Source organism: Pseudopodoces humilis, chromosome 13 (assembly GCF_049639895.1).
Source record: "Pseudopodoces humilis isolate 2021_Gansu_Grassland_sample_001 chromosome 13, ASM4963989v1, whole genome shotgun sequence".
NCBI lineage: Eukaryota > Metazoa > Chordata > Aves > Passeriformes > Paridae > Pseudopodoces > Pseudopodoces humilis.
Genome location: NC_142212.1, coordinates 1,319,016 through 1,344,289, shown reverse-complemented (window position 1 = coordinate 1,344,289; position 25,274 = coordinate 1,319,016). Strand labels below are relative to the sequence as shown.

The window sequence follows — 25,274 nt, the reverse complement described above, 5'->3', positions numbered from 1 at the left end:
CTGAAAAATGGAAAAATAAAATAGCATTAGGAAAAAAATAAATCAGTGTTTATTTCTCAATCAACTGAAAACTTAACCCCATCCATGTGCTGCACAGGCAGGTTAGTTGGCTGAGGGTCTGTTAGCTGGCTGGGGGAACAGCAGCCACTCCAGCTCACATATGCCTTCCCACTGGGTGAAAAACCCTTTGTGGGCTCAGCCTGGAAGCAACAGCTTTGCAGAAAGAAGGATTCTTACAAGTACTGAATAAAGCTTTGCTCTTCAAGCGTAAGTTAAAAGCAGTGAGAGTGCAAGAAAAGTTTTCAGTGAAGCTTTAGGTTCTCCAGAAACATGCAGGTCAGTATATCATGCAGGCCTATGCAGAGAATCATTCAGAAAAGCCTGCTTCCAGAGGTAGGTGATGGCTTAAGGAATTTTCCATGCTTTACCCCAACCCATTGAGACTGATATGAAAGACTTACAGTAGCAAATGAACACCTCAAGAAATTGTTAATCAAGAATTAAAAGACTCAGTCTTAAATATTACCTAAAAATACAAATGTCAGGATCAAGTCACTTTACACGATTCCTAAGTTCTTTTTCTGACAGGATAAACCATAATGGTGACAGACTAACACAGCAGTCAGGCTGACTCTTAGGGTTTTTTAAATATTTGCAGGAATGACTGAAGATGGAAATGATCACTAAGGCTATTGGGCTAATAGCAAAATTTCTCATACTCGGAACTGAAAGAATGAGCCAAGCCTGAAAGCAATAGTCACTGTCTGGTAACACCAGAATTGTTACAGAAAATTCCAACTAATTTGAAAAAAACAAACTAACAGTGCATTCAATTAGTTTCTCCAGTTTACCTTTTTGCCATCAGTATTTCGCAAAAGTACTGTCACTAGAGATGTGGAAGCAGTGAAAACTGTGTTAAAGCTCCCTATTATGGTGGAAGCAGAACTGTTACTGAGTCTATTACAGCAGAGAAAGTTAGCACTCAAAAGTCTGCTTTCACCATGTATTTTTAAATTGTACTTAATGTAGGAATGAGAAAAATAAAGGCCTTTTGGAAGATTGTGCAGCAAATAGAAAAGCAGGATTGAAAATTATAAAAGATGTCTCTTCTAAAATATCAAGCCTGCTACTTAGCAGTATTAAAGCTCAAATTCAGGAGAATTCAGTATTTTCTAAAAGAAGTAATAACAGACACACAGGGCCTAGTTTATAAAACCAGAATTGAAATTTGTTTAAACCCCAAGCGGTCTTGTTTTAGAAATGTATTAGAATTGAATCACTTGAGGTTTTTTTTCCTTCCTCTCAAGATCAATAAATGCAATTCTGTCTCTGGGCTGCAGCATTTCCATGGTTCCCAGCTTCGTAGCAAAGTTTCATTTGCTTAAAATCTCACTGTATTAATTTAGAAGACTTCCCCTCAACATACCTAAAAATATCTGGGAAGCCAAAATCTCCCATGGCTTCCCCTCAGTGGGAAAACCAGCCATGCTCTTATTAGCTTCTGTTAGCACTGGGGCATCTCCTGCGTGCCCACAGAGCGAGCTGTGAGCATCCACAGGGACGGGCAGGGCAGCACAACCACAGCACAGGTTAGAATGGCTTTGGGAACCACGGCACCGGCACAGGCTCACATTTCTTTTAGTAACACTACAGGCATAAAAAAGTATTTGAAAGAGTACAAAACAAACAGGGATTTACATTAAAATAAAGTCTGAGGCTAGGCACTTCAAACTCCGGGTTAAACAAAGAACTGTGCCTTTCAGTGCTCCACAAATTTTCCACAATTTTAGAAGCAACATTTTCAATCTTTTTCTCTTATGTAGGCACCAATTACAAAGTACACTTTTATACTATCAACTTATTGTAATTAAGTGGGTATAAAGGCCCCTTAAAAGTCCAGTATCAGACAAAGGTTTATTTGTTTTTAAAGATTAGTATGTGCACTAAGCTACTTCATAAATCATTATCAGCAGGATGATCTGGATCAATTTCCTGTGCCTCTAATGTAGAGCCCTGTGAAACACATGGCTTGCATATGGAATGCAATATCTTCCATTTACTTAAAAAAATTATCAGAGCTCTGAAATGCTACCTATTTAGGTTAATACTGAGAGCTGAGAAAAACTGTTTGTGACCAACAATGCTAGACCATAGTTGCATTAATTCTGCACATACATATTGTGTGGCTACAGGTTCTTTCCTGTACAGGACATCTCAGACAGGCTCTTTCCAAAGTGTTATGCTTGCAAGGAACAACATAAGACCACATAGATCCCTTCAGGACATAACTTCTTAAAGAGGAACTGTACCAGGTAGAATCCCAATTCTTAACATTTTAAATTTTGTATCAGATGGAGTTAATATTGCATATTTTTAATATAAATGTGCAAGTTTCTTCTGATTATCCCTCTGAAGAGAGGGATGCAGAGTGTAGATAATGTACCAAGTTTTCTTCTAGCTTTTATAGCCTATAAAAGCTTTAGGACTTTGGTTAGTGGTGATACAACAGCAAGTATTTAACATCCGCTACAACAGGCAAATTAAGTTTTACACCAGTTTTCAAATGCTCTGCATTCCCAAGACATAGCTCTAATTTTAACCTTTGCTTTTCACCACTTAAGCTACAGTAACAAGGAAGGTTTTCTGTTTGTTTCTGCCTATGAAAGCATTTATTGAAGTATGCTGCAATCCTGGAGAAAGGATCACATTTGTGCTATACAAACTACAGTAAGTAACACCAGATATATACTCTATCAGGTGTACTCTTAACACTTACCATAAACAGCAAACACCAGACATGTTAATTGTGGAAAAAGCTAATTGCTTTCCACTATTAACTTGTTAAAATAGCATCCCCATACTTATGCATTAGTTACAGTTTAGATCATTGTAATACAATCTGTATTACCTGGTTCAACAACATACTAGTACGAGTCAACTCACTGTGACGTTAGATAGTGGGGATTTACGCTGACAGTTACAGCATAAAATAAGATGCAGAATATGGTTTTTCTAGACATGTGTCCTAGTCACAATAGATTTTATATTTCTCACTACAAAACACCTGGTTGTTCAGTACAGATCCATCAGACCTGTCTCCACAGGACCGAACATGACTTACACTGGGGTTACTGCCCTTGGCTTTGGAGGCAGACTTTGTGCGCACCCTTTTGGACTGCTCGTGGTCCAGCTCCAAATGTTCCAGGCGCTGGGTCAAGGCCAGTTTCTGTTGGATAGCCATCCGAAGCAAGGAGTTCAGAGTCTTCTTCTCATCCTCGGCTGCTGCAAGTTGCCGCTGCATTTCATCCAGCTGTGTGACATATTCATCACATCTGCAATGAAACACATCAATCTTTAGCACTTCCATTATAAACACCTTCCAACATAAGCCGCTGTGTCCAGCCTATACCGCAGCGATAGCTTTGCAGCTGCTTACACTCTGAAACAGGAACTTCACTAAACTTGTAGAAAACCACAACTTCTTCCCACTGGGGTTCTTAAAATCCCATTCTCAGCATTTCATGTTTGTGCCTTTCAAGATGGTGTATAATTAACAGCCTCCTTGGAGAGTGGAATTTGGAGTCCGATGTAACTATACTCACGTCTGAATGGCAGTGAGATGTCCTCCCATAGCAAGTAGACCCCATGCAGTCATACTACTTTTGTCTCTGCTTACACAGTGCTTCTAAGCTTCAGGTTGGAGGGGGTCTGAGAGCAGCAACAGGAGCCTTGTGAAATGGCCACCTGAACTGTGCCATTTGTTACTTTACACAAAGTCCAAGTAACAAATCCCCAGTGGTGACTGAACTGTATTATTAAAAAAAAGCATCTTTCAGAATTCTATTTTAACCTCCTCCAATAATGCTATAAATAGTGCTGTCTTCTCAATAGCAAGTGGCCTTTTTATTTAATTGTTCTCACCATCAAAATCAAGTTTAAAACAATTAAAGGAACTGATTTAGTGGGAAGGCTGTGGTAAAGCTGTATAAATGCCTCAAGTTGTTCCATCTACAGTCATTGTCACTGAGCCTGGAAGCTGCTTAACTTGCATCATGAACAAGTTAAAAAATTAAAGTTTACATGTAGGTACATATTTACTGCACAGAGACAACATTTATGCATATGGATAGAGAAGTAAATATTCATAGGTACCAGCTGGAATTTACCATCTGCAAAACGCAGCTTCTTCATAAAAGCAAAATTATCAGCAGAGAAGTTCCTTTAAATTTTGAAATGGAAAAGGCCCTGACTTTAAGGGACATTTATCATTAGGTAATATAAAGCAGACTGGAAAAAAAACCCACCACAAAACAAAACTGCATTGATATGCAGATTCATCAGCTGTGCTAATACTTATATCAAGCATCAAAATTCTACTCTCCCTGGTTTTAAATAGCAGATTTTAAATTATTTTAAATCCTATAGGATTAGGCCTATATTCCTAATTATATTTGCCTGGGAATAGAAATAAGAAAAAAATGGGTTTTTATTTTTGAATATGCAGAGATATTAAACAGTAACTCAGAAATAGAAATGTAAAACTTCATGAATTATAACTGTGCTGCAGCTTTACACATCAAGAAGTTTGGGTGAGTTTGGGGTTCCCATATGCACAGGAATCTGTCCCCTCGCATCTCTGGGCATCCTGCTCTGAAGCTCCTCACAGCCACTCCCACACTGTGCAGCCCAGGAGAAACCAGTATGTGAGGGGTCTTTCTTTAAAAGAAAACAAACCCAGGAACCTTAATCTTGCTAGAATCAGCACGTGCCCTTCTCAGTGTGGTCAGATGGACCTACACCAACTGCCACACTCCAGGCAGTGGAAACCAGACTCAGGGCCAGATCTTGTTCCACTGACTCATTTCAGCTCTAGAGATGAACTGAGACTGAAACAGCCCTGGGAAGTCTGAAAAGACTGAAATAATCTTGAAAGCATAAGAGTCGTCCCCTCTGAGGGAAGGTGTCACCAGCTCCAGAAGGAGGGTGTGGTCACAAAACTGAACAGCTCCCAGCATCCTACTGACCCTGTGCCCTGCTCCAGAGTGTCAGAGAGGTGTTTTCTTCCCCTGAGGGTGGGAGGAAGACACAGGTTAAAGATTCCTGGGAGGTCAGTGAGGCCAATGGGTTTTTTTCCCCAGCTTTCAAACACACTCATGACATCTGAGATGAAAAGCAATGTCTGATTATATCAGAAGTGACCTTTCTACTGTCTTTTCTGTGCACACCTCAAACCTGATTTCTTCCAAGCTCCACTATTGCAGACCAGGGGGATGCCTAGAATAGCACTGCCAATTCCTTGAAGAATGGAATGCAATTGCTTCAGCAAAATATGATCTGGCACTGGAGTGACCTGTCCCTGCTCCCTTTGTTTCATGCTCAGTATTACCCTCCCAAGAGATTTGGGCAACATAAAAATACAGGGAGGTTTCCCCCCATCCTCTTTGAGCTTCTTTCTTGTGAATCAAAACATATCCACGTTTTTGTACAGAACGCAAAGTTAATGTAGACCCAAAACTTCAGCTCAGTGAAGACATACAGCAGAGAAGCGTTAATACAGGCCAGCCAGACCAAAGGGGGCAGATCTCTTCACCCCCACCCCATTTGGAACAAAAAGAGATTACAGAAGAGAAAATAAAACCATTGCAGTAAAGCAGAACAGAGACTTCCCACACCATCTTCCTTACATTCTGGTATCGCTCCTGCCTCTGCACAAAGCACAGCCAGTTGTGCCAAAGCCAATGGCTGACTGGTGACAAAGATGCCTGGCATAGTCTAGAAAGCAGTGAAGTCTTTCCCATGTGAGCCAAGCTGCAATTAAAGCCAGGATTTTGACTCCAAAAGATTATTGTAGCAAGTCATTATCTCATAGAGCTTCCTGTTAGCACAAAAGTTCACAGCATCAACTGACTGTCCTTAGAAATTACAAGGTATTCACTATTTCAAATATCTAAATTGGTTGTTTGGTCTTTTGTTTTTCATAGAACTCTATTCAGGGAGTTTTTCCTTCCTTCCCAACAAAAGGGAAGTGTTGTCAGTAGAATATATGCAGCTGCAGTTTTTAACTGTACCTGAGCAACTGTTTTCTCCTTTAGAAGAGACGACTGGGGGAGAGGCAGGAGTGTTAACTACTCAGCCTACACATCCTGAACCTGCTTTCCTGATTCTTTAATCCAAAAGGAATCATACTGCCTCAAACTCAAACCTTGTCCTGGTACAAGCATGGCTGTCCTGAGTCAAGGAACATCCCACTGTACAAAGCACAGCAATCATTTACTGGAATGAAATGGCAAGGAGTTTCCTAGCAGTGGCTGTAGATGCTGCACGCAGAGGTGGCCTGGGATCCGCCCCACTTTTTTCCTTCATGCTGCTCACTGACTCTCAATTTAATTTTCTCAAAAAAACCCAAACTAAAACCCAGCAACGTTGCCTCCCTAACCACCTAGGACAGCACAGGCTCTAGACCTGCTTTAGCTGGCAGCAGCAGCAGCTATGGCAGCAGATCTTTGTGCTCTGTGTATTTTTACTGCTTTGTTTGACAGAACAATAAAGGCTCCTTCCCTTTTACAATTAAATTTGTCCTGTGCTAGGCTACTTCCCAGCTGTATATTCAATAAAATCAGAATAAAAGATGTCTTTCTTTTAAAAACACCTTTGAAAGAAAATAATTTTGCTTTCATGCTTTTAGGAAGACTATGAAATTAGTATAAGCCTGTTGTACTTTCACGCATTTACAGCTTTAAGTACATAGTGAACACAAGGCTTTGATGCTCCCCATTTTCTTACTACTGCTAATTAACAACAAAAAAAAAAGAAGCTTAAGGAAACATCAACCATTTTTTTAAAAACAATGCCAGCTATATACAAATATCTACACAGAGAAACTAAACATCCTGAGTGTTAAATATAATGATGAGAAATAAAAACTAAATCTTCTAAAATTCTCTGAAGCCAAATTATTGAAAAACCTAACGTGCCATTTTCCAAAGCTGCATGCCACTGCTTCCCACAAACACTGGTTTGGCCTTAGCTCTACAGACTGCTTTATGTAAGGGTCAACATGTAGTAGTTTTAATACCATTTACAGGCAAATTCACTAGTGAATCAAGCTTTGCTCCAGAAAAAAGAAAAAATAAAGTGATGTAACCAAGTGCACCTGGGCATACCTCTGTTTTCCTCTCTTCCCTGGGATCAATGAGGACCACGTGACAACTCTCAAGGAAACAAGATAAGCAACTCAACAGTGACTGAAGGAGGCATTAGAAAGAAGCATCAACTACTTCCCCCTCAAGAGATTAAACTGTCAACTCACTAAGGAAATTCAAACATGCAGGATTAAAATCACAATTTCTCAGCTTTATTAAAAGCTGGGAAATGTATTAGCAGAGACACAGTTATAATGACATGTAAATGAGCACTGACTGCATTCAGCTGTAAGAGATCAGCCACCTGCTGTTTCTAACTCAGTCTTTATATTAGAAATTTATACTAAAGACAGATTTTAAATACCTTCCCCCCACCTTTTCCATATTCCAGGATCTAATTCCAAGCTCTTCAGCTCTCTCCACAGCACTCAAATTGTGCACATGCTTTGGTTTTTACAACATACAAGCACTGGCACTTTCTATGAATTGTCAAACAAAACCAGGACTTGTCAATCTAAAATACCATGGAGACATGTAACTGCTGCTGCAGTAATCTCCCATATTTTAAAGACTTTCCACTTTGATTAAAACCAAAAGGGCAGACAAACTGCCAAACAAGAGCTGGCACAGTATACTGTGAGGAGCTCTCTCACCACTATTATTTCACAGGAATGCATCCTGTGGCTCACTCTCCTTAGCAGCAGTGTCCAAGCAGAGCACCAAGAAGATGAGACAGTAGTGTGGACACAGACTTCAACAAATCCCTGGAAGAACACTGCTACAACCCAGGGCCTAGCTACAAGAGGCACCTTCACCAAGGTTGAATCTCCACATATGCAGCATTACATTTTAGTTCTCAGACACAGAGTCACAGAGTCTAGAGCAGGCACCTCAGTGCTATAAATGTGAGTGTGTGCACAGTATCTCTTATGGGGTTTTGTAGCATGCCTATTGGATACTGCAATGCCTTTGTCTGCCTGGACATCTCCTTGCTTTCACATGGATGCTAGCAGCCCAGACTTTTTAGGGTCTCTAGATGCCATTCATTAGCTCTAGATCTAGCACCAGGAATAGGAGGTAAATGCTGTTATTCCCATCTGAGAATCCTTTCTGGAAATTCTCAAAATTCTTTCTGGCTCTTCTGAGCATTAATGAGGAACAGCTGAGGGAGTTCAGAAGAACTGAAGCTGAGGGAGAACAGGGAGCTGGGTTTATTTAGTCTTGACTAAAGGAGGCTCAAGGGGGATCTCATTGCTCTCTACAACTGCCTGAAAGCAGTAGTGACAGAGGGGGCAGTTTCTTCTGCTGTGCCAGTTTCTTCTGCCTCCTGTGAGAGGATCACAGGAAACAGCTTTGAGCTGAGACAGGGAAGATTCAGAGTAGATATTAAAAAAATGTTTTCACTGTTCAGGTGGTCAGGCATTGGAATAGGTTGCCCCGGAGGGTGGTGAAGTCACCCTCCCTGGAGGTGTTCAAAAAGCATCTGCATCCAGTGCTGGGTGATGTGGGTTAAAGGTTAAGTGGCAGTGCTGGGTTGACAGTTGGACTTGATGATCTTAAAGATCTCTTCCAAACTTGGTGACTCATTCAGTGATTCTGTGTGTCAGCAGGGTTTTATGTCTGTTAGCACCACAAAGCACAACTAAGCAGAAGCAAGTTCCAAAGACAAAGCAATCAAATCAGCTGACACAGGTCAATGAAACGACAGACACCAACTGCAGGATGGACAACCTAAGAATACCAGGATGTTTGCAACAGCTTTACCTTTTTCTAGATCATCAAGGTAAAGCAGAGTCCCATCTTCAGTGTACAGTAAATGCTCATTTTGCACTGTTAAATGTCACTCCTTCTCAAAGCTAATGGCTTTAAGAACCAGGGATAACAGGTAATCTCCCAGACAATTTGAATAGATACTGCCACAAGAGCTTTATGTTTTGTAGCAGCACATTACATGTTCCTCATCAATAGGAGCATATCACAGACACACACACTGCAAGCAATGAGCTTGGGAAAAGCACCTACTGCTCCACTCTCAGCAGGGTGGATGGGAAGGATGTTCAACTCCTCCCCACACAATCAAGGAACTAAATTTTGTGGAGTTCACTATACTCTTTACCTTGTAGCAAACATAGCTCTCAGGGAAGAGAAAGTGGCAGCATCTTCTTTCAAAGCCTTCAGCTCATTTCGCAGCTTCATCATGGTCTCCGTAACCATCGCTTTCTCATTCTCATACTTGCTTTTTAAGTTGGCAAGGGCCACTTCTGCAGTCTGTTGGTAACCAGGGAGAACAGAAACATAACATTTAATGAAACTCTTCATCAAATGGCTGGCTAAAAGATTTTTAATCACTATTCACATAATGAAACAATTACTTTGTACTGGAATGTTAAACTTGAGGTCAACTTATCTTGTACAGATAAAATAAAATTTCATTTCTGTACACTGGGAACAGACATAGCTGTCTTCTACTCCCATTAACAATGCAGTGGCATCAAGGAAGTTACAGAATATAGATTTAGTGAAACCTATCTTCTAGCAACACAAAAGAACAAAACAATCTACTTAGTATCTTTAAATGCATTTGTCAATCACTAGCACAGTTCTCTAACCCTTAGAGAATTTTACCTAGCTTACATTTGGGACACCTTTATTAAAATGTGAAAACTCACTGTGCTTATTTCATTCTTAAGCAACACTATACTTTTTTTTTTAAGACAATTTCAATTTAAATGTAGAGAAGAAGACAAAGTATGTCATGTGGTGCTTCAATGGAAGTTATTTTCACCTACTGCACTGCTGATGTTGTTGAATGTCCAGTCCCGAAAGACTAATTTTATCTTTCACCTATGTTATTTTGCCACATTCTTGCATCACATTCTGATCTTGGAAAGCTCTCTTTTATTTCTGAGTTCGAGAGAGAACAATAGTTAAATCTCTTTCAAGGGTAGCTACTAGAATTCTTTCAAGTAGAAAACCTCTTTATTTTAGGTGTGCTATATTAAATATAACCTCATCTAATTCAGACAGACAGTAGATTGATGCTACCTGAACCTTAATAAAATCTCAGGAGCACATGAGAAGCTGAAGTCAATTACAGCCCCAGTGCTCATCTTTAAGTGGGACAGCTGGATGTCTCTAATGGAACAGTCAGCTTCAGCCTCAGACTAGCCAAAAACCAGCAACAAAAGCCCCACAGAGCTGAGGGAATGGCAGAATGACCTCAAAGATAAATCCTCTTGTGCTTATGACCTAATTCCCTGACATGGTAACCTTCAAACCTCTAAGACATGGTTACCTGTTTGTTTGCTTTCAACACAGTTCTCAGAGTTGCTATCTGTTCCCTCTTGGTACTCAGCAAGGACTTCAGCTTCAGGATTTCTTCCATGAGAGCTTCCTTGTCTTTGTCTACCACTGGCCCGAGTTCTTGAGTAGCAACGCGTTGCCTGGACAGCTCGGTTGTTCTGTCCACAGCAGCCTGCAGGTGTTTGATCTGATCCCGAATTATAGCAATCAAGTTGTAAATGTTCATTGGCTCCCTCCGAGGATCTGACACAGGAGATGGCAGAGATGACACTGGGGATGGGCTGCTGTCACCACTTCCATTCTCTGTCTTTCCCAGCTCAATAGTTAACAGCCCTTTCGAGAGAAGAATGGGAGACCTTCTTCCCTTGGCCTCTGGACTACTGCGCCCACCTTTACCTTCCTTGTAGTAGTCCAGCATCACTCTGTTTGGAGTTTCATTGTTGCACATGCACACATGGTGGTATAAATTGGCCAGTTCTTCACTGAAGGTGACTAGCTCATCTTGGGCCACGCTGAGGCTGCCCTGTGTTTCTCCAGCAACATCACTGACTTTCTTCAGCTCCTTCTCCAGCCTGCCCATCTGCTCTCTATCATGCCTACTGGACTTTTCCAGTGAGGTGATCTTTTCAGTGAGAGCTTGGCTCTCAGTCTCGTATCTACTCTTCTCTTCCTCATACTTAGACTCACATTCTTTGTATTTTGCCTTCAAATTTTTGAGTTCTTCTTTCAGGTCAGTAATCTCTGCCACAGCCACTTTGTACTTGCACTCCAGGATCTCCGGCCCATTGATGTCAACCTCATAATAGTCTCCATCTTCATGGCTATCTCGGTCCTTCTCGTTGTCAAGGGCAGACTGGCGCTCCTTACTGGCCTGGAGTTTCTTCATGGCATTCAGATTTTCAGTGAGCCTGCCAATTTTCTCATGCTGCTCTGAGAGGGCCCCTCGTGTATTTTCCAGCTGCTTCTGAGATTCCTGCAGTGTCGTTAACAAGTTAACCTTTTCTCTTTCCATCTGAAATGCAGGAACACAGACATCTAGGTTAAGGGAACTGTATCACTTAAATCGTTTTAACTCTAAGAGACAGCAACTTAGCCAATGGTCCATATGGTTACAGAAATCCAATCACTTGCACATTATGGGAAAGGCTCTACAATGTATTCTAAAATTATCTCAAGTACAGTGTTCATTGCAAATTCTTTCTTATCTCCTCTTCAAAATGCACATTTTTACACATTTATCTCCCTAGTTGATGGTCTCATTGTGAAAACTTCCTTTCAGCTAACGACAGGCTAAAGTTTATTGCTATCTTCTATAATATCAAGTAAATTCTAGAAAACACGCAGCTACTCTATGGTGAAAGCTTGGAACTTCATGAAAAGCTCAGAAATACCAAAACCTTTTCAAGTTTTTCCTCTTAAATTTCTAATTTAAAAAAATTCTGACAGTTGTTTGCAAAAGGTTTTTTTCTTACAGAAGATAATTTAAAACACACTTGATAAAATATTAGTAGGAAACAGAAATGTGTAACTTGCTCTAAACTTTCCTATCTCCTAATTGCATAAATATAGCACAGAAATGCTTGGTGGTAATTAAGACTTCGTGCTCTTTGAACTAATTACAGAAAATATAAGTACAAAACACCTTTTGATGAAGGTGATTAGAGCAACTTTCAATTTTGAAACAAACCACTTTTGTTCTTGCTAGTGACACAGTGAAGTACACACAGTGAGTATTGCACAGGAGATGCATTAGAACTTTCCACCAAGGAAAGGACATGACTGTCACTTCCACTGCATTTAAAAAAAAAAAAGGAAAAGAAAAAAGCCGTGGTTTTTCACTGACAAACATTTAACATCCTCAAATTCTGAATCAAATGAAGCATTTAAAAATACAGTATAAACAGTGCTACATGAGATACCAAAAAGACTGAAAGTACATCCCAAACTTGGAAGTGCACAGCTCTTTAGGAAACCCATTTACCTGCACAAGCTGCTGTTTCAGCTTCTGGATTTCAGAAATGTTTAACTCGCTCAGAAGATCCGAAACCAGACTTGGGGCTGGAGGGAAACTTTCATTTTTCTTGGGTGTTGAAGTACTGTTCTTGCCATTGCTGAGTTTGCTGAGGCAGTTTTGTTCAAATCCATTCATGATTTCATCATTATTGGGCTCTGTGGCTTCATCGCTGAACTTCAGCCCATCCAAAGAGATGTTTAAGTGGCTGTTGTACATGGAATCGTTGATGTTCATGTAGTGAGACAGCTCCTTCCGAAGGTTGTTCTTCTGCTCCCGCTCTGTCTTCAGTGTCTCCAAGGCCTCCTCAAGCTGGCGCTCCGAGATCTCCTTCAGCCGGATGGCATCTTCCAGCTGGCTATTCAGAAACTCGGTTTCCTCTTCCAGCCTTTTGATTTCATGTTTCAAGCCTTCAAACTCCACCTGGAGATATACAAATGAGGGGGAGAAACCTCTAATGAAAATGTCTGCTTGCAAGGCACCAAGTAATTTTGCTTTTGAATGTTTGATGTCCCTTAAATATTAATATAGTAATAGAATACTTTTTTTTGTTTCAGGAGTCTAGTTTTAGCACTATGACTGTAAACATGCTTATGTAATTCAGAGACCACAGAATAAATTCATTAAGCAAACTGTCAAATGAAGTCATGTGTTCCAGCTCAATCAGGACAAATGGGAGATACAGTGTGTCTGATACAGAAGCATCCCAAAACAGTCTTTCCTAGCATTTGTTTGATTAACAAATTCCCTGGACAGCCTTCCCACAAAGTTAAGCTTCGTATTTCCAAAACTTGGCATGACAAAGGTACAGTTTGACACTCTGCTTCACTGCCATTCAAATACACCACTGGGTTAAAACTGTGATCAAGCTCTGCTTTTATACATTCAAAATAAAATGCTTTAGTATTTCTCTCATCATCATTTCAGCACATCTTGAAAAGGCTACAATTCAGACTCTACACTTCAGACTCACATTGATGACCTTGATGGCATGTTATCTATTACATCTAATACTGCACTTTTTTAAACTTCTCTTGCACTGAAATTATGTACACAAACAATTAATGTAAAATTTTTAATCACTTGTGGGAAGCAGGGAAGAAACAAAGAATATTTTTCCTTACCCTGAAAGAATGGAACTCATACCATATGATATGTGACATTATTTATTGTTTGCAAATTGGTAAATGCATCTTTGATACCAACATACAGCAACTTGGGAGTGCTGGACCACACACAACTTACAAACCAGGAGCCAAGCATGACAATTCAGTGTTGCCTGGGAAAACCTGGCAGCTGCTTCTAATTACATCAGTAACTAGAATAATTAAAAACTAGAATAATTTAAAGTTCATAAAATAGGATTAGGACAAGGTAGAAAATTAGATAATCCACTGTCATGAAAAGAACAAGCTCTTTGCTCTGTATACTTCCACTAAGATAAAATATTTCAGATTGTAGTCTATTTTCAAAGTTTCCAGAATAAAAATACAGCAGCCAATAACAACTAGCAAGTATTGAGATTGCATCTAGGGTTAAATTTGACTCGGGCCAGAATGGCAGCACTCTCCAGTATTGTTATTCTAGAATGTGAACATGGAGCTGGGAACTTTCACCTGCTGTTCTGAATATGATGAATAAGAAAAAAAAGGTAAAACCCAAAAGTAACCAATTGCACAGGTTTGATTTTACCAGTTCCCTCTCTCTTCCAGCCTGCATCTAGAGCAAAACAGCCCCCTTTGTCCCTCCTACAGGAGCACCCAAAAACTGCATAATTAGACCCAGTATATGCAGGTGCAGAACAGGTCCAACCTGGAACCCTGTTTGGGGCAGTGAGGCCCAAAGTAATAAAGACTACCAGAGAGTTTCACTTGGACATAAATAAAATACATTTGATATCCCACATATCTAGCTTGGGAGGGCAGCTTTCGTTCAGACACTGAAGAAGCTCGGCAGCAAATGCTAAAGAGATTTTACCATGTGCTGACTACAACAGATGTATTAATGTTGTGCCTTCTAAAGAACTTGGATTTTAGGAATATTATAATGGAATTATAGAATCAGGGAATAGTTTGGGTAGGGAGGGACCTTAAAGTTCATCTCATTCCTCCCCCTGCCATAGCGAGGAACACCTTCCCCTAGACCAGGGTGCTCCAAGCCCTGTCTGACCTAGCCTTGAACATTTCCAGGGAGGGAGCAGCTGCAGCTGCTCTGGGAAACCTGTGCCTTACCACCCTCTCAGCCAAAAATTTCTACTTAATCTATCCCTGCCCTCTGGCAATGGGAAGCCATTCCCCCTTGTCCAAGGTCTCTCTCCAGCTTTCTTGGAGCCCCTTTAAGTACTGGAAGGTCTCCCTGGAGCCTTCTCTTCTTCAGGCTGAACACCCCCAGCTCTCCCAACCTGTTTCCAGAGCAGAGGGACTCCAGCCCTTGCTTCTTTGTTGCCTGTGTCCTTCACTTTCCCAACTGAGATTTACTTGTGCAATGGGACTGACAGCTACCTGAAGAATAAGACTAAGACTAGGATAGAAATAGGATAGAAATAATAAGTCCCACACTGATAGATGAAGATAAGTGAAGCATTCCAAAGACCACATCTAATCTAATTAGCTCCACAAATGATAACTCAGAGAAGTTCTTAAGAAGTTCCAAGAATGCAGTTTTCTAAAACTCTGGAAATAGCTGGAACTGCACAATTAAATGTGACCTTTCAGACAAGCTGTCACACAGATGTGAAAGTGCAGAGCAACTATAACAGCATTCCAAGTTTAATAAATGTAGCTAGAAGAGAAGAGGAGCACAGAAATGGAGAGAGAAGGTAAGGATTAAGCAGCAATTAAAATGTATATTTCAGAAACACCCCCATTTCCAGATACTGTAGAAGGGGAAGGATGGAAGATGGATGGATGGAGGGCATTGTAAAGAAACACTGAAAAACTACTGTAGCAAAATGGCTAAACCAAGTAACAAAGCAGAGTGATAGAGACTTTTCTTCCATCAGAGAAAAAGAAGGCAATGGAAGGACTTGGAAGTCAAAGTAGAATCAATGAAGTATTATGGCTATGTATAAATAGAGTCAGAAAGGACAAGTCTTTGTGCTAAAATATAGAGCTTATAGTCTCAAAAGTAGTACAGAGGTAGAAAATGAGTAGCTAGATGTTCAAATGAGACAGAACCATACTGTAACACAGGAATTAACTGGTGCTACCAAAGCAATGCTCACTGGTTGAAAAACTTGCCTGACTTTGCTTCAGGACAGACACTTGTTTCTGGAGACAGATGTTTTCCTCTTCAAGTTCAGTATAGTCTTGCAACAAACGTGCTTCTCGGAATTTATATTCCTTAATATCATCTCGCAGGCGAGTCCTTTGAATCTCCACATTCTGGTTAACCTGGAAAAACAAACAAACCCCCAAATGATGGCAACTGGTTCAGCTACAATTAAATTCCAAAATTTTGTATCTCTTATATATTTTTATGTGCAGCAATTAATTGAATTATATTGAAACAGAAACTCTTCCCCTCACCCCCTGAAATTACAGAAAACCAAGTCATTTACACAACAATTAGATTTTGCATTCTTGCTTTTCTTACAAATTCTCACCACTGATTCTGAAAAATGTCAAGAAACAAGCAGGGAAAGCAGCATTCACACCTGTGTTGTTTCACTGGCTGTAGCAACCAGCAAAAGTTTTCCAGACCAGAAGTCAGTGCCCAAATCTGTTTCCACTTTAACAAGAAGGGCCTTTTCACAAGAGAAAGACAGACTCAGATGACTCCAGATGTTCTTATTTGGACATGTATTTGCTGCTGCTTTTCAACAGACATTTTCTTTTGACCAGAGCAATAAGCTGAAAACATGACACAATTAATCCTTTTGGAGAGAGACACAGAGTTAAAACTCATGAAATCTAAGATCTCAGGTAGAAAAGAATAGAAACTGATTGACATAAAATACTCCCTTCCCTCAGGCCCAAGACTTATGCAGGACTTAACAAAAGACTTCAAAGAAAAGGTTACCATTGTTTTGAAATAGATAAGAAGTAAAAACCAATATATTGGTGTAGTATGATCTTGGGATCTTTCATGAATATACAGACACTTAATAAACTGAGCTGGAATACATACAACTATAGGAATGGCTCACTGTACTTAGCTTTTCCAATATTATTTTTCTTCAAGCCTTGTCTTCAAACACTTAATTCATACCAAGTGGAAAGTATGTTCTAAAACATTCACAGAATTAGCTTCAGATATAGGCAAACAGGGAATACAGATTTTTATAGCCATGCCCATGATGAAATAGGGTGGATTCCCACAGTTCTAATTCAAAACCTCTGCTAGCTGCTAACAGAGGCAGCCTGTCACTTCAGCTGGCACACAGAATCTGCTGCCTGATCTCACCTGTCCTGCAGCCCAGCCAAGCAAATTTCAGCCTCAGGCCTACAAACTCAGATTCCCTCCGAGCTCTCCACTCCCAGCCAGACACAGACATGCCAGTGATAACCAAATACAGTCTCAGCCCTTGAGGCTGTGCAGCAGGGGTCCACTGAGTAACCACATGGGTACCAACAGGCACACACAGCACACTGAGATAAGGGAAATGTCTGCAGCTGGAGCACGTGCCAAGGCTTGAATCTGGTATGCTCTAAACACAAATACTGAATCACCTCCAACTGTTAAGACTAATAAATTTAAATTACAATTCCCTCACACATAAGGTAAAGATTAGACTATATAAAATTGTCTTCTTTTTTCTTGGCCACAAAGAGAGCACAACTTCACAGCACACCAAGAAATCAAAATTGCTGAAATCAGACACTACAGTACACCAGTGAAAATTATAAGTTCAACAGAATTCAACAGAACAGAATGACTAGGTTAGACAAGACCCCCAAGATCATCAAATTGCTATAGCCCATATTCCATACCTAAGTGTTGTCTCTCTATCTTTGCACAAACACAGGGCCAAAGGAAAGCTGAAGGTTAACACTCACACTTTTATGTCTCCTTAAAAGATGACTGGAATGTGGCAGTATCTGGAAGAATTATCACCTCTAGTTTCAGTGACACTGGAAGCAGACTGGAAATCTGCTGCTCAGTGCACTTTGAGAAGTGACCAGAATCCCTCACAGACAACATGCTACCTCTTGGGTGGGCAGCTTTTCCATTAAGCTAGTCTTAAAGGTTGAGAAATACAGACAAGAGCTGTGTCTGTGTTTCTAGGAACTACTTCCCTGTCTAAGGACAGGACTTGATTCCAGCTCTGTTTCACAAAGTTAAAGAAGTTGACTGGCCTGTTTGATCACTTGTGACCGTTTGTACCACAAATCTTCTCTGTCATACCCCAACAAGAGGCACAAGTGAATCTCCACATCTCCAGAGAAGTAACTCACATCTTCTCATCGATTTTGCCACCAAATATTATCCACACATTTGTTACTATGTCCTAAAGAAATTACATGAGACACTTGCAGCTGAGGTGCCATGGAATAAGCTGAGCTTCAGATGTGGTGTGGGCTCTTGGACAGCCTCCCCTCCTGGCAGGGGAGGCCAGTTGATTAGCTTAGGACTAGACAGGTGTTTCAAAGGAAGGTGCAAGAAAGCTCAGGAATAGTAACTGCTGACTGTTTTATCCATCCACCTGTGGCTTACAGTCTCTGTAGTTTTACCAGTCTGAATTTTTAAGCAATGGTTTGAGCTCTCAAAACAATTTCTGCACTAATGCCACAAAGACTTCTGCTGAGCTACAGATTTTATAAGTAATTAAACTCTTTAAGTAATGTCTCAGCAATTATTTCCCCTTAAAAATATGTGGTTTCAGTAGTAAAACAATAAAAGGTCAAAGTTATTATGTTCAGCAACCTACCTAAATGCAAAAGCCATCACTTCATCCGAGAAAACACACAACTATAAACTTTACTATCCTTCTCTTTGTGCATTGCAGACTTCTGTTATAATTCCACACCTTCAGAAATTAAGGAGGAAAAAGGGATAAAAAGGGAAATTATGCCACAAATATTTGCAGCAAGAAAATATGCACTGGGAATGAAGCAGAAAAAGTGCATGTCTCTTTGCTTGGCCTAAAAAGGTTCCTCTGCTTTCTAAGGCAGTAAATCTGGAACTGAGGAAACTGATGCTCAGTGCCCACAGGACCACCATGGCCAAACATGCAGCTACTTGTCTGTCAAATCACCTTTCAGCTCGAGAATCTTTCCCTTTTTGGTTACATAGCACCAGAAAATGTAACAAATCCAAACTGCAGTGTACCCCCTGCATCTTCACTCACCTCCTTCAGTTCCTGGGCAACAGAATTAAGGCGTTCGTTTTCAGACTGTGTGTTGGCAAGGACATTTCTTATCTGCTTCAATTCTGTCTGCAACTCCATAACCTTCTTCATGTAGTATTCTTCTTTGGTAGCTGATTCTTGAATCAAGGTTTCCTCTCTGCTCTCTCCATCTGCTGCTACCTTCTTGTGGTTGGTATGGGCCTGTCCAAAAGCCTAGAAGAGTCAGAAAACACATCTTTTATCAGTAAAGGTATAACTCTGCATAAGTAACTTCAATTTTAAATAGTTGAAAACATTTACCCTCATATATTTCTTCAAGGCAAAGAAACGCAACCTTCTCCTACACCCTGCAATTCTGGGGTAAGATTTACAAATGCTAATAAGTGGCAAACACTGTGCTCTTGAAAGTAAACTGCAGCACCCAAACAGTGCCTTGTGATGCAGAACGCTTAAGTAGAACCTCATATAAACCTTGTAGGAGGGAACAACAATGTAGTGACCCGAGTCTGCTGTTAAAACAGGATTGGCTTTCAGACTGCAAGATGTAGGTACTGCTGCACACGCACATTCTGCAAAACCAGAATCACTGAGAACACATTTGGCATTAGCAGCCTGCTCCCTTTCCCAGGCTGGGAGCTCCCAGCAGCTGCTCCTGGCTGGGAGATTACAGCCCCCTTCCCCTGGGCTCGGCGATGTCGGCAGGGCTGCTCCGGATCCAGGCTAAGCCAGTGGGGTCACGCTGGCTGAAGTAGGTCAGCGGACAATCCCCCAGCCAGCCCGACACATCAATCCCCAGCAGTGTGCCAGCAAAGGCAGGTCAGAAATCCAACCCACTCAGCACAGCCTGCCTGTGCCTAGTCCTGACATTGGCATTATTTTGCCTCCTCACATTGCTTTTTTGGAGTCTTCATTCTGTTTGACACCCTTCCAGGTGATTGTCCCTGTGGTGGTGCTCCCCACATGTGCTCCTGGCACACACAGACACCCCAGCTACTGCGGGATGGAGCACCCTGAGGCTGGCACTGGCACATGCTGGAGAGCAGAGCTGGCCACTTGCAGCAGTTTTATTTGTAACACACTGCCAGTCAGATCAGCCACGTTCAACGAAATTAAAAAGGCGATCTGCTAAATTGTTGCACCACAATCCAACCCAAGGCATATTTGGAGCTTCCAAGTGCCACGGCATCTTTTTGAGATACCAAAACATGGCAAATTTTCCTAGTCAACATTAATATCAGGCCATGTAAAGGACAGAGAAACATCTCATCAAACTCCTTATCTTATGCATCTTCAACTGATCATCTTTTCCCAGCTCTTCAGAAAAATACTGTCAGAGAAGAAAAAAAATCTGCTCTGAAGATAAACAGATTTCAGTGTTTTATTACTCCTGTATATTACAGCAGGCACATTAATAGCACAGAAACTACTGACTATACCAGGGCTGAAACAGCTGATCAAGTATGCTAGCTCTGCCTATAATTAAAGGCAAACAGATATTGCTCCTATCAGACTAAATTTTATTTCTGATAAGCAATTCATAGATACAGGAAACAAACATCCATTGCAGAAATTCTAGCCAGATTCATCAACATAACCTAAGGGAAATTAAAAAGCGCCATATTTCAGACAAAAAGCACCATCTGTGCAAGTCCTTGTCAAATGAATTTCAACAAAGCAGCTTAAAAGCCTAATACCCAAGATCTCCATAAATGTTAAAGGGATAGCAAAAAGCACTCCAGCTCCTCAAATACACTGTTTTCCCCCCATAATAAATTAAGATCCACCTTTTATACACAGCATGTATGACAAATCTCTGGCACAGAGAAAGGGACAATGGGCATCTCTTTGCCCTGTGAAATAGCACCATTTGCTTTGCAGCATGCCAAAACAGCAAATGGAAGTTCAGGACACTTAAAGCCACAGCTGATCAGCCAGACCTCAGAGTCCAGGCATGATTTCATCAAGGAGCTAAGTTATTCCACTATGGGAGAGATTCTTGAGAATAATGACTAATTTGCTCATGAAAGTACCAAGGCAGATGCTAGGCCTTGGGTTTCTTTAATATCTGGAAAGAAAATGTCATCATTTTTCCCAAGTCACAATTGACAGGGAGTATTTAAATACAGAAACTACCACAGAGGGTGAGACTTTTTTTTAATCCAATATCCTGTCTTCTACAGATGCTACTGCCAGATGCTTCAGAGAAAGGTGCAAGAAACCACATAATCTCCTCAAGCTGGGGACTGCCTTAAGCCTCAAAGGAGAATGCCTAATGTAAATTTGGAAGAGCTACTAACACTGAGTAACCCATGTAAAACACCTCTTTATTTTTCAGAGGTTTATGCATTTTTTGGGCTCAGTAAAAAAATGAATTCTATGTCTAAAATCTTACTCTTACAAGTAACAGTTTTTCATCAGTTTACAAGTTTCCCACATTTCCATAAAAGAATGCATATTTTTGTTCAGAGGCTTGAAGGTGTGTTGTTAACTCCATGGTCAGCTGTCAACCACTCACTATGTTTTGAGACATCAATCACAACTCTCTATTCTCTGCTGATGGCAAGCTGAAGTTCAGTATGTTATCACTACTTTTATGTGTGAGAAGCTTTTCCATTTACTACAACAGACTCCATTTTCAGAAACTGCCTTTTATTATGGTTTGTCCCACCTGGAGCAGCTGACCCAACCAAACAGGAACGGCTCACATGCACTAACTGCAGAAACAAGCTCATGGTCACTCCTACCAAAGGATGCTGCTGTTCCCTGTGGAGTCCAGTTATTTCTACACAGTAAGGCTGTTATTTGCTCTCAGCCAGCATGCTTCTGAAGTGTCAGCAGAAACCCTGCCGTTAGCTTGACTGTCTGGAGTACAGAACTGTGAGTAAACAGACTCTGACACACACACAGAACACAAGAAACCTCCTTCAGAGCCATGGTCATCAGGACAGGCAGCCTGGAACAATTCAAGCTGTGTGCATTTATAAGACAGCACTTGAAAAGCACTTCCATTCCAACCAAGCTTTGTTATGTCTCTTGTATGTACTTAGAAACAACCTCAGACATCACTGTTACAAGACATTTTCATAATTCCTGTGTAGAACAGGAAATGTAACTTCTAACAAAATTGAGCAAAATTACAGGGCAATGTAATTACCTGCCATAGCTACAAGCCCAGACCTGTCTTAAATCAAGCTAGTAAAAGGAAAACTGATGTTTTACTGCATGCATGAAACCCCTAAACCTTCATACATCCTGAAGTCCAGCATCTCCCCCCACCTCTACTTTTGCTTTAACATTATTTAAAATACAGAAGCAGAAGTCAAAGTTATCCTGCTCTTCCTCCTCTTCCAAAACCTCATTCCTTCTACTAGGGAAAAAAACTGTTCACAGTTATATTGGAATGATAGACTTTGGAGTATCTCTTCACAAAATAAAAGTTTCTGATGTGAGGGCTGCAAAACATCATGCTCTGCCCAACAGCTGCCTCTAGGAATTATGAGACACTAATGTTAAGGGATTATCAATTATCTTCCAGATTCCCAAGATCAGGGCAACAGCAAAATCAAAGAGTTAATGAACCAAAATGCTGTCTTGCTATTTGCTCAGCTGTGCTTGTCAGTGCATTGGAAAGTACTTTTCTGGACAAAGGTACAACTTAAACTATCTCTTCAGAAAGCTGCACAGGACGCACAGCAAAAGCCCTCCTTGGGTTTAACACCCTCTGAAACCAACATAAATGAACCCCTACCCCCAACACACAACTTCAAATTCTGTAAAACACAACCCCAAATTTTGTATAGCCATTTAGATCTGACCCAGGCAAACATGAAACACATCCCAGCTGGGGACTCGAAGTTATGGGGTGCAAGGGCAGCGAGATTAGAGAAGTGCACCAAATCATTTGGGTGCCAGTTTTTGGTTCGTGCTCATAACCTGCTGGCAAAGCTGCAGATCAACAGAAACCCTGACAGGTTTCCTTTGATCAAGCTGCCACCCCTACCAGTCCACAAGATCCTTCTCCTCTCTTCTTTCAAATACACTAAACAGCATTGTCCAAAGGCCAATTATAACATCCCTGAAACACACAGGAAAATTTACCACAATTTGCTGATGAAGGTTCACAAAAATTAGTACCAAAAATGCTATTAAATGCTATTAAATCAACTTTCATGTTTGCAGAATTACTTACATCAGCAGACTCAAGGCACATAGAAAATACATGCTATCATACTCTCATATAGCCCAGAAAATATCATTGCTGAATTAAGGAGATTACTACAGATTTCAAATGATGGTGTCTTAAATCTCAAGAATTCAAAGCTCTCCACAACAATTGATAATGGAAAAAAGAATCTGGACAGCAAATGGATGAGGCAGACTCATCCAAAAACTGCAGTGTTATATCAAATGGGCAAACCCAGCTCACTTCAAATGAAGCCCTGAATCAAACTACATTTAGACTGAGTTTAAAGTACTGATTTCCAAAAGACAGACTTCATAAAAGGGGAAACTTCCCCTAGGTTTGATGACAACAGATTCATCAGTTTATATTTATATTGCAGGAGGAACAAGATCTCAATCATGCAGATGCAAATAGTTTTTTGCATGAAACAGTACACTGAAGGATGCTTTCGTATAAAACTCCAAGTTTTGAGAAGAAAGTTTTCCCAATTCTCTGAAGTTTAGTGTACTGCTCAGATATCAAGTTCTTAAAAACATTGTTAAAATTTTAAACATGATCTTTTGAAAGCAGTTCTTTATCACAGTGCAGCTGTTCATGGAACACATGAAATGTGAAGAATCTCTGAAACACACTTCTTGGAGAATTCCAAATGCTTCTCTCAGAACAGCTGCTGTGATATGGGAGAAGCACAGACTGATCTCAGTCATGCTCAAAAGCAAGACTCTCAGGCCTTCAGGAAAATCAGGGCAGTTCTGCCTTATTTGCCTCTATAATCTGTGACTCCAGATCTCTACTTAGCCCAAAAGTCATCCAAAGTATGCTGGTTATGCTTCCTTATTTTCTGGGATCCTGAACTAAAAACAAGAGTAACACAAAATTCTGGGATGTCACTATCAAATAAAACCCCCCAAAGAAATGCTGGAAAGGGCTTTTTTTGAACAAACCCAGTAGGATTCCAAACCCTTTATTAACCTCTGAAAAGAGCTGATGTCCCTAAAGGCCTGTCAAGAGTCCTGTCAGAATCCAGGTGCTGCACAGGGACTGTCAGGGGCTTTGGAGGCTGCCCTGTACTGTCTCTAGGGCAATACCTTCACTCTGTACCTGTCTTCTTACACACATTGAACCACAACAACTAGGAAAAAAAAAATAAAAAAAATCTATCTATATTAAAGCAGATATACTGACAAGGAAAGTCACAGCCCACCTGCCCTGAGATGAGAGATGAACAGAGGAAATGACATCCCCCTCATGCTCAGTCAAAATGACAGGGAGGTCCCTGTGCCATGCAGGAACACACCCAAGCAAACAGAAAACAACACAAATATTTCACTGAAGGAGTTTCATAAAGTAAATTGCTTAAAAATTCATTTTTTATCTAAACCTGAACTTGCGTTCTCCATTTAAAGTAGGGAGGAGGCAGAGAGAGACAATTGCTTACACAGGAGCTGATATCAACTTCTGGACATCATCAATCCCCATGCTCATTTCTTCTCAAATGAAGCCTCCTTCACCTGTGCATGTCCTCATTCCTTCCCATTTTCTAGGCTGTGCATCCAGCCACACATGATGCTGAAATGTCAAGCAGGAGGGGCAGTATTTAGAAAATGTCACACTGGCCTTTTCTCTGCAGTGAAACACTGCTGTATGATGCTAACCATCCTCAACAGATGAAGCAGCATGAGGCATTAACCTCTTCCTTCACTCACACGGTGATGTTTAAGAGATGCTTCAGCCCCTCTTGCTATCAGAGTCACATTAACACAGCTGCTGCACCACCACAAGCAGACCAGAACATGCACACGTTCCTCCAAGAAGCACGTTAGGAAGAAGAGGAAATAGCTTCAAACTCATTAACAAGAAAAGCTGACATAAATACAGGGAAAAGGCAATAAAGGAGAGCTTGTCTGGAAAGAGTCCCTTGCCTTCCTCAATTAAATTTGAAAAGCAGAGTGATGCCTGTGTGCATGCATGCACAAGAAGAGCAGTACCACATATGCCCATCACCAGAGGAAACACACAGAGAGGTGCCTATTCACCTTTGTGCTGAGGTTTGAGAGCACTCTGATAGATGTGTTTCTGTTTCTTTTTTGCTGAAGATCAAGAAGGATTTGCAGAAACTGCCCCTTTTAGAAGGCTCTCATTAGCTACTTTTGCAGTGAAAGAATGTCTTACCCATAAAAATTAAACAGAACCCAAGCTCCCAATAAGAAAAGTTGCCATTAATCAAGATGTCCTTTTTTAAAAAATAAGGATAACAGTCATGAGACTAAACATCAAACAAGACATTTTCCTTCAGGTGTTCTCTACCACTACTCAAGAGAGATTCAAGTCTTTTTTCAGGAGGCT

General features: G+C 40.7%; 1 protein-coding gene across 2 annotated transcripts in view; it reads right to left on the bottom strand.

Moving 5' to 3' along the window:
* Positions 1 to 25,274, bottom strand: part of BICD2 (BICD cargo adaptor 2) — a 50,492-nt gene that overhangs the window by 2,075 nt on the left and 23,143 nt on the right. The window contains exons 2-7 of one of the 2 annotated variants that reach the window (XM_014261358.2): positions 18,746 to 18,958; positions 15,696 to 15,848; positions 12,427 to 12,879; positions 10,438 to 11,457; positions 9,259 to 9,410; positions 3,122 to 3,332 (exon numbers count right to left, since the gene is read on the bottom strand). In XM_014261358.2, coding sequence (XP_014116833.1) covers positions 3,122 to 3,332; positions 9,259 to 9,410; positions 10,438 to 11,457; positions 12,427 to 12,879; positions 15,696 to 15,848; positions 18,746 to 18,958 — 2,202 coding nt within the window. Of the gene's footprint in view, positions 1 to 6; positions 3,333 to 9,258; positions 9,411 to 10,437; positions 11,458 to 12,426; positions 12,880 to 15,695; positions 15,849 to 18,745; positions 18,959 to 25,274 lie in introns of those variants that run through there. The other variant, XM_005532788.3, reaches the window with a different exon arrangement.